This window comes from Eschrichtius robustus, chromosome X (genome assembly GCF_028021215.1).
Source record: "Eschrichtius robustus isolate mEscRob2 chromosome X, mEscRob2.pri, whole genome shotgun sequence".
Classification (NCBI taxonomy): Eukaryota; Metazoa; Chordata; class Mammalia; order Artiodactyla; family Eschrichtiidae; genus Eschrichtius; species Eschrichtius robustus.
The window spans coordinates 89,578,685-89,596,188 of NC_090845.1; the positions used below are offsets into that span (position 1 = coordinate 89,578,685).

Genomic DNA, 17,504 nt, shown 5'->3' on the forward strand with positions numbered 1-17,504 from the left:
GTGTTTTGAAGTAAATTATAGGCAATATAAAACATTGCACACATACAATATAACATGGCGAGGAGTTTGGATTTTATTTTAAATGTGATAGAAAGCTATTTTGAGCAGGGAAGAAATGTGATCTGGTTTTCATTTTTTATACGTATACTCTGGTAGTTGTGCAAAGAACAGATCAGGGGAGAGGTGGATGTGACCAGAGAGGCTTGGTCTAGGGTTGGAGCAGTGGAGGTAGGAAGAAAGTGTGGATTTAGTAAATACTTTGAAGAGGAAGAAGACCAGTAATGTTCGTTCATATTGATAAACAATGTATACAACTCATTAAGCAAAAAGAAAACATTGCTACAAATCTAAATAATTCTTAACTCTTGTTTTGACATTCATTAAGTCAGTACTACTGAATCTCTTTGACTTTCAGAAGCTCTGCCAATCTTTCATTAGCTGCAGCTAAGTCGCACCTCCAGGTGCCAGTATTTCACTTCATTGTAAAGGAGAAAGCAGCACGAATGACTAGCACAAGGGTGGGAATGACTGACAACAGCCCCTTGTGTGAGCCTTCCCTAGGGACATTGATATTTTCATATGGGTGCTTTAAAATACAGAGTAAGTATGTGTATTAGTTTGTTCATGCTGCCTTAACAAAATAGCACAGAGCAGTTGGCTTAAACAACAGAAATTTATTTTCTCACAGTCCTGGAGGCTGGAAGTCCAAGATCAAGGTCACCGTCAGGTTGGTTTCTGGTGAGAGCTCTCTTCCTGGCTTGTAGATAACTATCTTCTCGCTGTGTCCTCACATGGCATTTCCTCTGTGTACATGGAGAGAGGGAAAGAGGGAGAGACGAAGAGAAGGAGAATGGGAGGGAGACAGGGAGACCGGGACACCAGCCTTATCAGATTAAGGCCCCTTCCTTATGACCTCAACCTTTATCACCTACTTATATGCCTTATCTCCAGTACAGTTTCATTAGGGGTTAGGGCTTCAACATATGAATTTTGGGGACACACAATTTAGTCCATAAGATTACCATTCTTCAAAATATATTAGGGACATAATTTGAAGTACGGAAAAAAATTATGAAAAAAGATGTTCATTGCAGCATTATCTGTAGTGGTCAACAAAAAGGAAATAATCTAAATGCTCAATAACAGAGAATAGTCAAATCAATTATAGCATATCTACACAGTGGAACACTACACAACTATTTAAAAGAATGTAACAGGAAAATGTGTATGATTTGAAGTTAATGGAGAGAAAAACCAAGATATCAGAATAATCACAACAATGTATAATATGGCATGTAAAAGGCCTGAAAGGAAATATAGCAAAATATTAAATGTGGCAATTGATAAGTAATGAGTTTCTTTATGATTTTTTTTTGATTTTCTGAATTTTCTACATTTTTATAATGTGCATCATTGCTTTTATATTTTAATTTTTAAAATTTTTATCAAAGTTATGCATTATCATAGTTTACAGAGTTTAAAAGTTCTACAAGTTTTGTTATGAAAAACAGTGCCCTTTGCCCTTCCCCATAATTTCCCTCTCCCCAGAGGCAAGCGTTTTCAACTCTTTTAGCTGATTCTTTTGGTATTTACCTTGGTTCTCTGAATAACATTATTTTATTGCTACTTCTTGAATTTTAAGTTTTTGACATTGTCTATTGGCATTACCTACACTCACCCTGCCCTCCCAATTCACCCAAAGACCCTTTTTATCCCTACATTCTTCCAATATAGGCATATCATAATTTTGGTTAGACCACTATTCAATGTTTACAGTATGGTGACCAAGGAAACTTTATTCATAGCCATGAAGTCACAAATACTTTTCCTTACTTGCACAACTTTTTGTGTTTCCTGGAGCTGATAATTATTTTGTTTTTTCTTTAAATAATTTTCTATGTACTTAGCAAGAATTCAACTTTAAACTCTTGATCAGTTACCTCCAGCTCCTCTCCATGTGTTTTGGTGTATCAGGTATCTTGAAGATATCTCTCCTGAAGTCTCCTGACCTGTATGAGCTAGTTGACCTCTATTCCTTCTTTGTGTGCAGCTGTCATCCTGGAACCTACCTTCACCCTCTTCCCTTTTGCCTCTTTCTTATGCTGGATCATCTCCCCACAAACCCAAGTCCTTCTGCTTTCTTGGTTTAAAGAGGTTTCAAACAGGGAACTATACTGAATATCCTGTGATAAACCATAATGGAAAAGAATATAAAAAAATGTATACATGTGTATAACTGAGTCACTTTACTGTACAGCAGAGATTGGCACAACATTGTAAATCAACTCTACTTCAATAAAAAAAAAATTTTAAAGAAAGAGGTTTAAAGAGATTTCTTTCTTGGTTTCAAGAGGTGTATGAGCGGTAAATTTTTGAGACCTTGCTTATCTGAAATTGTATTTGTTCTATCCTCACACTTGATTGACAGCTTGGCTGGGTACAGAACTCTAGGTTAAAAATAATTATCCTTCAGAATTTTGAAGGCATTTTTGCTCATCTCCTAGTTTCCAATGTTGATATTGAAAAATCCAAAGCCATTGTGAGTCCTGATCCATCATATGTGACCTGTTTTTATCTCTGGGAGCTTGTAAAGTCTTCTTTTTAACCCAATGTTGAGAAATTTTATGAAGCTGTGTTTTGGTGTGGGTCCATTTTCATCAGTCAAGGATATTTCAACCTGGAAACTCATGACCTTCAGTTTGGGGGAAATTTCTTGACTATATTAAACATTTTATTCCCTTCATTTTCTCTTCTCTCTAAATAGAATGCCTCCTCTTCCGATATTGGACCTGCTGGAGAGGTCCTCTAATTTTCAAATATTCTTTCTCCTATTTCAATCTTTGTCTTTTTGCTCTCCTTTCTGGGAGATTCCTTCAACTTTATCTTCAACTTTCCTATTGAATTTTTTCCTATTGTCATATTTTTATTTCCAAAGAGCTCTTTGTTATTCTGATTTTTCCTTTTAAAAAGGTGCAACCCATTCTTTTTTTTTTTTTAAATTTTATTATTTATTTATTTTTGGCTGTGTTGAGTCTTCGTTTCTGTGCGAGGGCTTTCTTTAGTTGTGGCGAGTGGGGGCCACTCTTCATCGCGGTGCGTGGGCCTCTCACTATCTCGGCCTCTCTTGTTGCGGAGCACAGGCTCCAGACGCACAGGCTCAGTAATTGTGGCTCACGGACCCAGTTGCTCTGCGGCATGTGGGATCCTCCCAGACCAGGGCTCGAACCTGTGTCCCCTGCATTGGCAGGCAGTTTCTCAACCACTGCGCCACCAGGGAAGCCCAACCCATTCTTACTAATGGTTTCTCTTAACTCTAGGGATACTAACAATAGTTCTTTTTTTTTTTTTTTAATCTTTTCTTCTCCCTATGTAGCAGACGCCTGGTGTACATTGCTTCACATTCTTTCAGCCCACAGTTTAGCCCAGCCATTGCTGTGGCAACCAGTCTTTTGCAGGAGTAATCTGACAGTGCCTCACTTTAGCTGCACCAAGAATTGCTTCACGCCCTAGAGCTCTTCTGACCTACGAAGTTATGCTTGGGGAAATCAGCTCTGCACTGCAGCCTACATAACCCAGAAGTGCACGGTAGTTGACATCCTTGACCAGTGAAGGATGGGAGCCAGTGGATTAATGCTCTCCCTTTTCATAACTCAGGAGGATAATTCTGAGATAGGTTCAACATAGCTCCTCAGAAGGTACTAGCAAGATAGAACCCCAGTTGCCAAGAGCAGTGACTACTTGATAATGCATCCTTTCCTTCCTTCCCTTTTTTTACTATCCCAGGTCTCTCATTCTTGTTTCCTGGGATTACTTCCCAAGATAAATCACCTGCAGGCAAGCCTTTACCTCAAGCTCTGCTTTGGGGTAGAGGAAACAGACTGAAAAACTTTACATTATCCACTTTTGCTATGTTTACGTGGGCTACTATCTTTCATATTAGAGACTTTGTTCAGATGTGTACTGACCTTTGGCCATCCGATTATAATTAACAATGGGAAGCTAAAAAGCGAATTGGAAGTTCAAAGCCTGTAGTTGGTGTTAGTCAATTGTGACACTCACTGTAGGACAATGTAGTTAGGCCATTTCATTGGGGAACATTTGGCATCAATATATTTAGGTCTTTATTCTTGGGCTCTTCTGATTCTCCAGAGAAGAGTCTTCCAGTCTCCTATCTGGAGGATACATAACTGGCCACCAGCTTTCTGGAAACTGAGTGGGGAAGAGGGCTAAAGTATCAGCATTCAGTATGTAAACATTCACTTAATCTCTCTGTTTCTGGTTGGATACCTTTGTCCTCAATTGTATCTAGTAACCCTCCTGTCCAGACATTCTCTGTTTTACATCTTCCAGAAAATAAATCTTCAATCCTTTGTCAGGAAAAAGAAGGACAGTTGCTCTATGCATGGAATGAAGGAAGGATTCCGGGGATTTGCTTTCAACCAGTCCCCCTGTTTTTAGCCCCATCTTCATTCCCACTTTTGAAGGGTCTGTCAATTCCTGATCCCTTTTGGGGGGCAGTGCAAATTGTTTTTTTTCTTGCTATTGTTATAAGGTTCAGCTTTGTCAGATCTGCTGAGTAAATTACCCACTTCACCATTGCTTTCCAGCTTTCAAAATACTATCTATGCTATCTTCTTTCCTATTCCCTTCAGTCTTGTGGGTTATGCCTTTTTAAAAAATCCCTTCATTGTCATTTTTTTACATATTAAACACACATATTCTGGATACCAATCCTTTTGTTATTATTTTGCAAGTCTCGGAGGTTTTCTTTCACTGTCATTTAAATGGGGCTTGGTGAAGGAGCAAAACCAAATTCACATGTTCAATCTGCCATATTTAAGTGGAACCATGTTTTGCTTTTATAATTTACAGTACATATTTTCACATACAAGTGAAAATTTCCGGAAGAGTAAAAGTCTAGTGGAAAACATCTTTTTGGCCCCGGAGTCTTCCCAGAACCCTGCGGATCACAACATTTAGACTACCACTGAAACATCAAGTCAGCTCTGGGGAAAAGCTTTAATGAGCTGCAGTACCCAGCATGTACCATGGATAGAAATAACTGATAGGATACTGTGAAAATTTGCCATTATATCAGAAAGTGCTTTCTGTTCCTCTCTCAGCTTGCTAATTCAGGGTCCCTGCAGCAGCTGAATAGACGATGTTTGCATGACATGATTTCAGGAAAAGGTCTCACTCTCAAGTTTGTATCCTCCCTTCATTCTGCCATTGCCACCCTCCCTGGAGCCTGAACTCCTTTTAGCCAAAGACAGAGCCTTTCTTTTCACAGTCAGAGGACAAACTCTCCAGGAGAGGAATGTGATGACATATGGTCACAAGAGGCTATTGATAGGTGCAGAGACCACCAGGGCTCTGAGTATTTGAGGTCAGAGAGAGGGCACCTTGAAGAAGGGCTGGGAACACAAGAATAAGGGGAGGTCTAGAAAAGAAAACCTTGGAACATCGGTAATGAACATTTTCTACCTCACAATGTTGCCAAAGCTGGTGGGGGGTGGAGCCTCAGCCTGTTATAGTTTAGAAAACACTTTCTTCACACTTCTGAAAAGTCAATATTTCAGTTCTTAAGCCTGCTGACCTGCCATAAGATGGCAAGAGCTCCAAGGAGACACTTGGAGAAGCAGTGAATGGAAGTGAAGACAAGTGCCTCAGATGAAAGAAATATCAATAACAATAACAACAATGTGTTTGTCTTTTGGATGCCTCCAATGGGTTTATTTCAAAGTTGACAATAGTGAACAGAAAACAAGTACTTCAGGGAAGTATAAAGATGCACATCTAATGTCCCATTCTGCCTTGTGCGTACTGGTCTATGCCCTTCAGTCACAGGGTCATAGGCAAGATCATATGATTGGTATAGACGGCGGACAATGAGGACTATTTGCAATCAGGCTGTCAGGGCTGTTTAACATGTTTCGGAACCTACTTCAGCCTCAGGCAGCTTGTGACCTGGCGCAAAAAAAGCCAAGGCTTGCCACGTTACTTTGTTCCTCACTACTGTCAGGCAACCCATTTGTTTTTAGCACAGAGTATGTAATAGAGAAAATAATAGGATGCAAGCTCTCTTATGTATCTGTGGGATGAGTGGTGAGGAAGCTGAAGCCTCTCCTGTGCCATGAAGGCCAGAGTTACCAATTTGATCCACACTGGCCCTGTGGAGAGATATAAAGAGGCCTGAACTCTCACACATTGGTGATGGGAATGAAAAATGGTGTAGCCCCTACGGAGAGGAATTTGTCTCAATCTAGTAAAATTAGACGTGCATACATAAAGCAATCTCACTTTCCAGAAACTATTCCAAAGGCATATTGGAAAAAAATTCAAAAATAGCATATGTCCAATGTATTCATTGTGACATTATTTGTAATATCAAAAGACTGAAAGAAACCCAGTACCTCCACGAAATGGAATAATATACAGTTACAAAAAGGGATGAAGATAATCTTCATGTATTGACATAGAATGATCTCCAGAACATACTAAGTGGTAAAAAGCAAGGTAGAGAATAGTTACTATAGTATGTCATCTTTTATGTACAAAAAGGGTAGAAATACCTATACATATTTGCTTATATTTTTCAACAAGAAACATCAATAGTATAAACCAAACTGGGAGAAGGAGGGAAGAGTGCAGTGACAGGAATAGAAGCTAAACTTCTCTGAATGTACCTTGTTATCTAGTTTTGATGTTGGAAGCATAATTAAAAATAAAATTAAGTCAAAAGGAAAATAAAAATCAATCCTTAAAAACTGAAAACAAACTGAAACAAATGAACCTCACTGTGTATCAAGTTGGTGGCATAATCACACAAAGAAGAGAATAACGTCAAGTGACTTTAAAAGACAGTATTTTGGCTGTACATCCCTAGCTATATATGGTCTAAGAACAAAATGAACCACAAAGATGGAAATTCTCCAGCTCCCACTGCAGGAGGCACGGGTTCGATCTCTGGTGGGGAGCTAAGATCCCACAAGCCACATGGTGTGGCAAAAAAAAAAAGAAAAAGATATCTTAAAGTGCTTTCAGTAGTCTTATTGTTAATCATAATATTGGCATTGTTATTTTAAATTATTATTGGCTTATTTAGAATAAAGTAAATAAGTATGATGTTAATGTAGTTATAAACCAAGATTACCAGGGTAAGAGAAAAAAGATATAAGTACAAAATAAAGAAATTAGGTAAAACCCTGTACTATTAAATTTGAATTGGAAATATCATTACAAACTCATATTTTTTGTTTTTTTAAACATCTTTATTGGGGTATAATTGCTTTACAATGGTGTGTTAGTTTCTGCTGTATAACAAAGTGAATCAGCTATATATATACATATGTCCCCATATCTCCTCCCTCTTGCGTCTCCCTCCCACCCTCCTTATCCCACCCCTCTAGGTGGTCACAAAGCACCCAGCTGATCTCCCTGTGCTATGCGGCTGCTTCCCACTAGCTATTTTACATTTGGTAGTGTATATATGTCCATGCCACTCTCTCACTTCGTCCCAGCTTACCCTTCCCCCTCCCCACGTCCTCAAGTCCATTCTCTATTAGGTCTGCGTCTTTATTCCCGTCCTGCCCCTAGGTTCTTCATGACCATTTTTGGTTTTTTCAGATTCCATATATATGTGTTAGCATACGGTAGTTGTTTTTCTCTTTCTGACTTACTTCACTCTGTATGTTTTTCCTAGCTCTATCCAGTGAAAAGCCTAGAAGCAATGACAACTCAATAGCAACAAATATCCAGGTCTGAGTCAGTAAGTGTACAAGATGAGCCTGAGATATCTTGTAGCAAAAAGCGAGGAAGCTATCCAAAATTACTGGGAGTCTGTCAAAAGGACAACAAGCCACTTTGAAGGGGATTCCACTGGCCAATGATGAGACAATTTGTGCATTAAAGGTAATGAATGGACATCTGGTTTTAGCTCAGGCATATTAAGAGCTTGGAAGTGGAATTGCCATCCTTACAAAATTTTTTTTTTTTTAAATGGAGGTCACTGAAAATGGTGGAGTAGGTAATTCCAGGGTTCTGTCCCTCCACAGAAGCAACTAATAAGCTATCAAACTTTCAGAATCAACTTTTTGGGATCTCTGGAATCTAGTAAAAAACTCATACCAACCAAGGGAAAGCTTAATGAAGAAGATGCTGCATTACAGTGAGAGGACCGTGGCATTTTAAATTGTGTGCTTGCCATCCCTCACTCCAGATTGGCAGCAGCTGTGAAGATAACAACCTATACTCCTGGTGCAGGTTGTTGTGCCAGAGGAAACAACGATACAGACCTTATCCTCAAAGAACTGTGAATGTGTATTTTGACCTGTCAAATCTGCTGCTTCCTTATTGTTTGTCTGGATGATCTATCCATTGTTGAGAGTGGAGTATTAAAGTCCCCAACTATCATTATATTACTTTTTATTTCTCCTTTTAGCTCTGTTAGTTTTTGCTTTATATATTTAGGTACTGTGATGTTGGGCATGTAAATATTTACAATTGTTACATCTTTTTGATGGACTGACCCAGAATATTATTCACTAGATAGATAGATAAAAAGAAATGAACTATCAAGCCATGGAAAAACACATAGGAAAATTAAGAACATGTTACTAAGTGAAGGAATACAATTTGAAAAGGCTACATACTGTATGATTCCAACTATATGGCATTCTGAGCAAGGCAAAACTATGAAAACATTAAAAATATTAGTGGTTGCCAGGGGTTAAAGGGGAGAGAGGGATGAATAGGCAGAGCACAGAAATTTTTTTTTTAAATTTTATTTATTTATTTATTTTTGGCTGTGTTGGGTCTTTCGTTTCTGTGCGAGGGCTTTCTCCAGTTGCGGCAAGTGGGGGCCACTCTTCATCGCGGTGTGCGGGCCTCTCACTATCGCGGCCTCTCTTGTTGCGGAGCACAGGCTCCAGACGCGAAGCCTCAGTAGTTGTGGCTCACGGGCCTAGTTGCTCCGCGGCATGTGGGAACTTCCCAGACCAGGGCTCGAACCCCTGTCCACTGCATTGGCAGGCAGATTCTCAACCACTGCGCCACCAGGGAAGCCCCAGAAGATTTTTAAGGCAGTAAAATTATTCTTTATGATACTACAATGGTGGACACATGTCATTATACATTTGTCAAAACCCACAGAAGGTTCAATACCAAGGGTGAACCCTAATGTAAACTGTGGACTTTGGGTGATAAAGATGTGTCAAGGTAGGTTCATAGATTGTAACAAATGTACCATTCTGGGGCAAGATATTGATAATGGTGCAAGATGTTGTACATGTGTTGGGACAGGGGTATATGGGAACTCTGTACCTTTCACTCAATTTTGCTGTGAACCTAAAGCTGCTCTAAAAATAAAGTTTAGCAGTAAAAGAAAAAATTCAACATTTTACCTATAGCAAAGGACATCTTAGGCAAAATTAAAAGGACAAATAAATGAAAGGGAAGAAACTGCCTATGTTCTTTTCTTTTTAGTTTTCGTGTATATATTGCAGGGGTTTTTTTTAACATCTTTATTGGAGTATAATTGCTTTACAATGGTGTGTTAGTTTCTGCTTTATAACAAAGTGAATCAGTTATACATATACATATGTTCCCATATCTCTTCCCTCTTGCATCTCCCTCCCTCCCGCCCTCCCTATCCCACCCCTCTAGGTGGTCACAAAGCACCGAGCTGATCCCCCTGTGCTATGCGGCTGCTTCCCATTAGCTATCTGTTTTACGTTTGGTAGTGCATATATGTCCATGCCACTCTCTCACTTTGTCCCAGCTTACCCTTCCCCCTCCCTGTATCCTCAAGTCCATTCTCTAGTAGGTCTGTGTCTTTATTCCCGTCTTGCCACTAGGTTCTTCATGACCTTTTTTTTTTTTTTTTCCCTTAGCAGTATGGAGGTTCCTTAAAAAACTAAAAATAGAACTACCATATTGCAGGTTTTTGATTTGTGGTTACCACAGGTTTCATATACGTTGACCTATAACTATATCTGCTTGTTTTAAACTGGTAGTCATTTAAGTTCAAACACATTCTAAAATATCTACGTTTTTACTCCCATCCCACACATTCTGTGTTTTTTCATGTCATATTTTACATCTTCATGGTCATCTTTTAACTGTTTATTCTAGTTATAGTTGCTTTTACAATTTTTTTCTTTTAATCTTCATACTGGATTATTTAAGTGGTTGATCTTTAGTCTTTACTTTTATTTGTTTTTCCTAGTGGCATTTTCCCTTTCCTATAGATTTTTACTTCTTTTCCACTTAGAGAAGATCCTTCAACTTTTCTTTTAGAGTGGGTTTAGTATTGATGAACTATCTTTTAGTTTTTGCTGGTCTGAGAAGTCCTTTATCTCTCCTTCTATTCTAAAGGATAATCTTGCTGGGTAGAGTATCTTAGGTTGCAGGTTTTTCCCTTTCAGTGCTTTAAATATATCATGCCACTCCCTTTTGGCCTGCAAAGATTCTGTAGAGAAATCAGCTGATAGCCTTATCAGGGTTCCCTTGTACATGACTCTTTGTTTTTCTCTTGCTGCCTTTAGAATTCTCTCTTTATCTTTAACTTTTGCCATTTTAATTATGATATGTGTTGTGTGGGTCTGTTTGGGTTCATCTTGCTTGGGACCATCTTGCTTCCTGTACCTCAATATCTGTTTCCTTCTTCAGGTTTGGGAAGTTTCCAGCCATAATTTCGTCAAATAGATTTTCGATCACTTTCTCTCTCTCTTCTCCTTCTGGAACCCCTATAATGTGAATGTTGATATGCTTAATGTTATCCTAGAGATCTCTTAAATTGCTTTCATTTTTTAAATTTGTTCTTATTTTTGTTGTTTATAGCAAAACAAAAACAGACTCACAGATATAGAAAACAAACTAGTGGTTACCAGTGAGGAGGGGAAGAGGGGAGGGATACGTTAGGGGTATGGCATTAAGAGATACAAATTACTATATGTAAAATAGATAAGCAGCAATGCTATATTGTACAGCACAGGGAATTATAGCCATTATCCTGTAATAATTTTTAATGGAGTATAATCTGTAAAAATACTGAATCACTGAAATTAATGTAATATTGCAAATCAAATATACTTCAATAAAAAAGGAATTTGATATAAAACCAAAGAAAAACTTGCAATGATATGGCATTTAAAGAATTAGAAGATATAAAGATTTTTAAAATTTTCTAAAAGCATGCTAGTTGGAATGGAGGAAACAAAACTATGTAGAAAACCCCAAAGAATTTACAAAAAACTCCGGGGACTAATAAGTGACTTTAGTGAGATAGCAGGATATAAGGTCAATGTCCAAAAGTTCATTGCTGGAATTCTGTTTCTGGGAAGTTGAAGTAGACGTACTTTTTCCTGTTACTCTCACTAAGTACAACTAAAAATCTGGACATAAGCAAACATAAGAAGCCTCTGAAAGATGGAGATAAGAAGTCAGACAGGCTAGAGACCTCAGAACCCAAGGTAGTACATGGCGGTGAGTTCTCTGGGTTTTCTTTTTTGCATCACATATCATAGACTTGGATCTGAAGAAGCCAGCAAGTTGGAAATGCCAATGAGTGTAGACCAAAATAAAACAAAACAAAAAAACTCCAACAAAAGTCTGCTGTCTTTAGCCAATGGACTAGGCAAGGGGCAGCCTAGTAAGACAGAAAACTTTTAGACAACGACTGCTCTATTCCAGCCAAACATCACAGAAAAAAATGTGGTCCCACCCCATCCATGCCAGCAAAGGCTGAGCGGAAACCTAGACTTTCACCATCACCAGATTGTAGCAAGGCACCATGAATGAATGAGAGAGAGAGAGAGAAAGAGAGAAAGAGAGAAAAGGAGGGAGGAAGGAAGGAAGGAAGGAAGGAAGGAAGGAAGGAAGGAAGGAAGGAAGGAAGGAAGGAGGGGTTGGATTATAGCCCAAAGAATAAAATAAATATCCATGATGCAAATAAATGATTGAACAAATAAATAAATTGGGGAGAATAGACAAATCTCCCATACAGATGAATTCCAAATAATTTATGTAGATAATGCCTCCTCAAGGAGATGGAACTTAACTCCTCACCCCTAGAGTGTGGGCTGTTCTTAGTGACTTGCTTCCAAAGACTAGAGTATGGAGTGAGTGGTGGGGATACTATTACAGCAGAGAAACCTGGCAAACACTACCTCAGCCAGGTGATCAAGTTTAACATCATTAGTGATAAGTCATGTTGCTAGCATGTATCCTTGATATGATGACAACACTTTATCTCTGTGGTCTTCCTCCCAAGAACACATAACTCCAGTCTAATAATGAGAAAAATATATGCAAATTCTACGAATTACCTGACCAGTACTTTTCAGAACTGTCTAGGTCATCAAAAATAAGGATAGTCTGGGAAACTGTCACAGACCAGATGAGGCTAAAGAGACATGACAGTTAAGTGTCATGTTGTATCCTGGGTGGGATCCTGGGACAGAAAAGGGGCCCTAGGGAAAAACTAGTAAAATCTGAGTAAACAGTGGAGCTTAGTTAATAACAATGTATCAATAACGGTTTCTTAGTTGTGACAAATGTACCATAGTAATGTAAGATATTAAGAATAGGGGAAACTGTGTGAGGGATATATGAGAACTCTCTGTATTATCTTTGCAACTTTTCTATAAATCTAAAACTAGTTTAAAATAAAAAGTTTATTAAACAAAGAATAATGACTGCATTGGATTGAAGCACATCAAACATATAAAAATACATAAATTCATAATGATGCTAAAAGCAAAAAACCTTTGTTGAGCACCATTGGAGATTGCTAAGGCAACAACTTATTACTCAGAAAACCAATAAAGAGAAAAGAAATGAAGCATTTATTCTGCCTTTCCTTGTATAAATGGTTTCTCAGAGTAAGCAGATAGCTGATGAGGGAAAGTTATTATTTATAGAATTCCAGCTAATAAATGCCGAAGAAATGTTAGCACTAGAAAATCACCATCTTGCAATTCCATAATAATCTAGGCAAAGGTTGATGGAGAGCTTTATAATAGGGGAGATAAGCTGGCATCATCTAAACTCACTGACTGATCTTAGCATCAATCAAAATGAGATATGCAGACATAATGCACCTCACAAGCTGATGTGGTAGGAAGCACCTAGCACCATCTATCAGGTATCCTTGCCGAAAAATTGATGCTGAATCTAATCAAATCTCTAGATCTAACAGTTCATAGGAAATATAGGTGATGGGAGAGCAAGTTAAACAATATCATAAGGAAGCAATTGCCCAAATCCAGAGTGCATGACAGTCTACAGAAAAAATGATCCTGTTTCTTCAACAAATCAGTGACATAAAAAAGGGAGTATGGACTACTACAAAATAAGAGAAACTTGAGACCTATTACCCAAGTGCAATGTGTAGATCTTGTTTGGATCCTGATCTGAACAAACCAACAGTACAAAGACATCTTGAAAACAATTGAGAAAATTTGAATATGGACTGAAATTAAGGAATTATTGTTAATTTTGTTGGATGTGATGATGGCATAGTGCTACGTGTATTTCTTAATGTCTTTAACAGTTATAGATTGCACACCAAATTAATTATTGTAAATTTTTTAAAAAAATCCTCCAGCCAGATGAAAAGAAACAACGATTGGAAGCTTGATGAAATAAGAATGGCAAAATGATAATTGTTGAAGCTGGTTGGTGGTACATGAAAGTATATTATATTCTCTCTTTTATGTATGTTTGAACACTTTTATAATAAAAAGTTTTTTTAAAAAAAGAAGTATAGACTAGGGGTATGAGCCCTAGATTCCATTCTGATTTATCCTTAATTAGTTGTGTGATCCTGGCCAAGCCAGTTCATTACAGTACCTTAACTCTTTCCTTAGTAACTTAGAAATTATAACTGATAAAATAATGATAAAATTTACTGTCTAATGTGTGCCTAGAATTATGCCAAGTAGTACAAAGGAACAAAGAACTGTATATATACTACCTATTCTCCTACCTATTCTCCAGGCATCTGGGTTTGGGTGGGGAAGTGGGAGGAGAGGAAATGTAAACTATTTTTTTAAAATATAAGAATATTCCTTTTAATATTAGAAATTATAATGATATATAGAGATAAAAACTTTGAGCTCATAATCTAGAATTTGATGAGACCACAAAAGGTGGAATCTAATCAATGCTTCTGCTCTCAGGAAAGATTACCTCCAAAATCTATCAAGATCTATAGTTGTATATATATATATTTTTTCACACACACACACACACTGTATTTTATTTTTACAAGAGATAAATAGACTGACACCAAGCATTGCACATGGATGACCACAACAAAAGCAACAATGATTGCAATTACCAAACATGAAACACACTCATACTATGTCATAATATTGCCATTCAGTCCATTAATCCTCCACTGTATGGAAATGTAAACTATTATAGAGAAGAAAACTATCACTTCTAATTCCATCATGCAGAAATAACACATTAAGATCTTGGTGTAGGGGACTTCCCTGGTGGCGCAGCGGGTAAGACTGCGCTCCTAATGCAGGGGGCCTGGGTTTGATCCCTGGTCAGGGAACTAGATCCCACATGCATGCCACAATTAAGACCCGGGACAACCAAATAAACAAATAAATATTAAAAAAAAAAAAGATCTTGGTGTATATTTATATACCTTCCAGACATTTTACTATCTATATATACATGTCTTTTTTAAAAAATATAAGATTTGGACTATTCTGTATGTGTCCTTTTGTGGCTTGTTTTTTGTTTGTTTGTTTTGTTTTGTCTATAGTGTGTACTATTATACCCTCTGAGTAATCAATGGAAACTAAAATATATCAAAACATTATAGATGTGTAAACATGACCTAGTTTAGTTTCTTTTTTTCCCCTACAGCTCTTTGATTAATTACAATCTGCCCTTTAATGAATATGTACCACATATGGTCATCTCTAGTTTAAATTCTTGCAGCTGGTCTCTCGACATCTAGTTTTACCCTCGTGTAATCCATCCTTCACACACCACAAAAGTGATCTTCTTGAAATAGCCCTAACTACATCACTCCTCTGCTCAAAAACCCTCAATGCAAGAGGCTGTGTACTGTATAATTCCATACGTATGACATTCTCAAAAAGACAAAACTATAGGGAAAGAGAACAGATCAGTGGTTGCCAGGGGTTTGGGGTGTGGGGAGGGTGTGACTGTAAAGGGGTAGTATAAGGAAATTCTTTTGGGTATTGAAATTGTTTTATGTCCTGATTGCAGTGAGCCAATCCAATGGGAAAGAGCAAATTGAAGAGTCAAGAGAGGCAGGCAGAGGTTGGTAAACCAGGGAAGTAGAGTAAAATGGGTCCGGAAAGCAAGAAGGGGCTGGAGTCCAAAGCCAAGAATATGAGCGCATGGAGGTCAGGAAACTATATAGAGCAGGCTAAGCCATAGGTTAGTTTGGGTATATATCAGAGATAAGCATCCTTTGTTCCCTTCTGTGAATGCACCTGCCCCATTTAAAAAGTCAAAGCTGAATATAAAATACCCACTGACTTCAGTCCTACCCAGTCCAGACCATTGGACCAAATATCTATGGGAGGCAATGTAGTAGAATGGGAAGGATATGAGCTTTGGAATAAAAAAGACCAGGATTCAAACTCTGCCTCTTTCCCTGAGTAGTGTGACCTTAAGCAAGTCACTGTCAGCTTCAGCTTCTTTGTCTGAAAAATGTAGATAGATAGCATCTACCTCAGAGGAGTGTTGTGATGAAATAAAATTACGTAAACGATCCGACATGAACCTTGGTATCTAATAAGCACTCAACAGATGATAGCCCACATCCTTCATGGGCACCTATCTTAATTTGTCTTATATTTCTAGTTAGTTGTGTGCGGTACATCTCTCCCTCTTCAACCAGATCTTAAACTTGTTGGGGGCAGACACCGTGTGTGAATGATTTTTTCACATATATTTACTTTTTAAAGTAATATATTTTTCAGATTACAAACATCATGTAAAATTATACAAAATTCAAATATTACAAACTACTTAACACAAAAGAAATCCCCAATCATGTCCCCCACTTCCCCAACCAGAGAACTGCTGTGAAGAGTTTGGAGCATTTTCTTCCAGCTCCTCCCACCACCATATTGTTGTTTCTGTTTTGTTTTTACAAAAATGGGATCATTGTTAAAGTATGATTTTCAAAATGTTCAAAAAAAGTTTTATACAAAGATTGTGAGCATGTGTCAAAGTTTAATTTTAACTCATGAAGGAGGAAACCAGCAGGATGGCAAAGTTAACTCAAAAGAGGATGTGAGAACTGGTATTTTATATATAGTCAGTTAAAAAACAAAGGAATGCTAAAATAATATTGCTAAGTTAGACTCAAAGCTGATAAATGTCCAACAGGGCAATAAGAGCCATAATCATGGTGTCTTCTTTAGGTGGACAGAAAATGTCACTGCATCAGTTTTACAGAATTGTAAAATGACTAAACCCTAATCAGTTGTGCTAAATTACACTTCTCTTAGACCTAGAGAGTCAGATGACACTTAAACAAGCCTGTTAGAAAATGCTCTCAACGTGACATTAAGGCACCAAGTAATCATCTTTTCCCTTTGTATTAGTTTCCTAGTGCCACTTTAATAAAGTACCACAAACTAGGTCCTTTTATTTAAAAAAAAAAAAAAAAAAAAGAACATTTCCTTAGAGTTCTGACAGTCAGAAGTCCAAAACCAGTTTCATGGGGCCGAAATCAAAGCGTCAGCAGGGCCCTGCTCCTTCTGGAGGCTCTATGGGAGAATCTATTTCCTTGCTTTTTACAGGTTCTAGAGCTGCATTTCTAAGTTTGTGGCCCCTTCCTCCATCTTAAAGCCAACAGTGTAACATCTTCAAATATCTCTGCCTCCATCTTCACGTCACCTTCTCTCTTATAAGGACCTTTATGATTACATCTAGCACACCTGGATAATCCAGGGTAACTTCCTATTTCAAGGCCAACTGATTAGCAACCTCAATTCCTCCTTAATTCTCCCTTGCCATGTAACATGACATATTCACAGGTTCTGAGAATTAGGACAAGGGAGATCTTTGGGGCAGAGTGGGAGGGAGTGGGTATCATTCTTCCTATCACACCCCTGTTTCCAAATTTTGAGTAATTCTTCATAACCTTATGCTATATATTTTGCTCTCCAACTTGCTTTTTTTCACCTATCTTTTCACTCAGCACATGCTGTATACACCTACCCCATTCTTCTTCTTCTTTTTTTAAAATAAATTTATTTATTTATTTACTTTTGGCTGCGTTGTATCTCCGTTGCTGCACGTGGGCTTTCTCTAGTTGCGGAGAGTGGGGGCTACTCTTCGTCACGGTGTGTGGGCTTCTCATTGCAGTGGCTTCTCTTGGTGCGGAGCACAGGCTCTGGGCATGTGGGCTTCAGTAGTTGTGGCACATGGGCTCAGTAGTTGTGGCTTGCGGGCTCTAGAGCGCAGGCTCAGTAGTTGCGGTGCACGGGCTTAGTTGC

At 38.1% G+C, this 17,504-nt stretch overlaps 1 protein-coding gene across 1 annotated transcript in view; it reads right to left on the reverse strand.

The window, feature by feature from the left end:
- Nucleotides 1-10,227: 10,227 nt before the first annotated feature.
- Nucleotides 10,228-17,504, reverse strand: part of TRMT2B (tRNA methyltransferase 2 homolog B) — a 122,142-nt gene continuing 114,865 nt past the window's right edge. Inside the window, exon 16 of the mRNA XM_068533530.1 lies at nucleotides 10,228-10,745. Coding sequence (XP_068389631.1) covers nucleotides 10,612-10,745 — 134 coding nt within the window. The 3' untranslated portion in view covers nucleotides 10,228-10,611. The remainder of the gene's footprint in view (nucleotides 10,746-17,504) is intronic.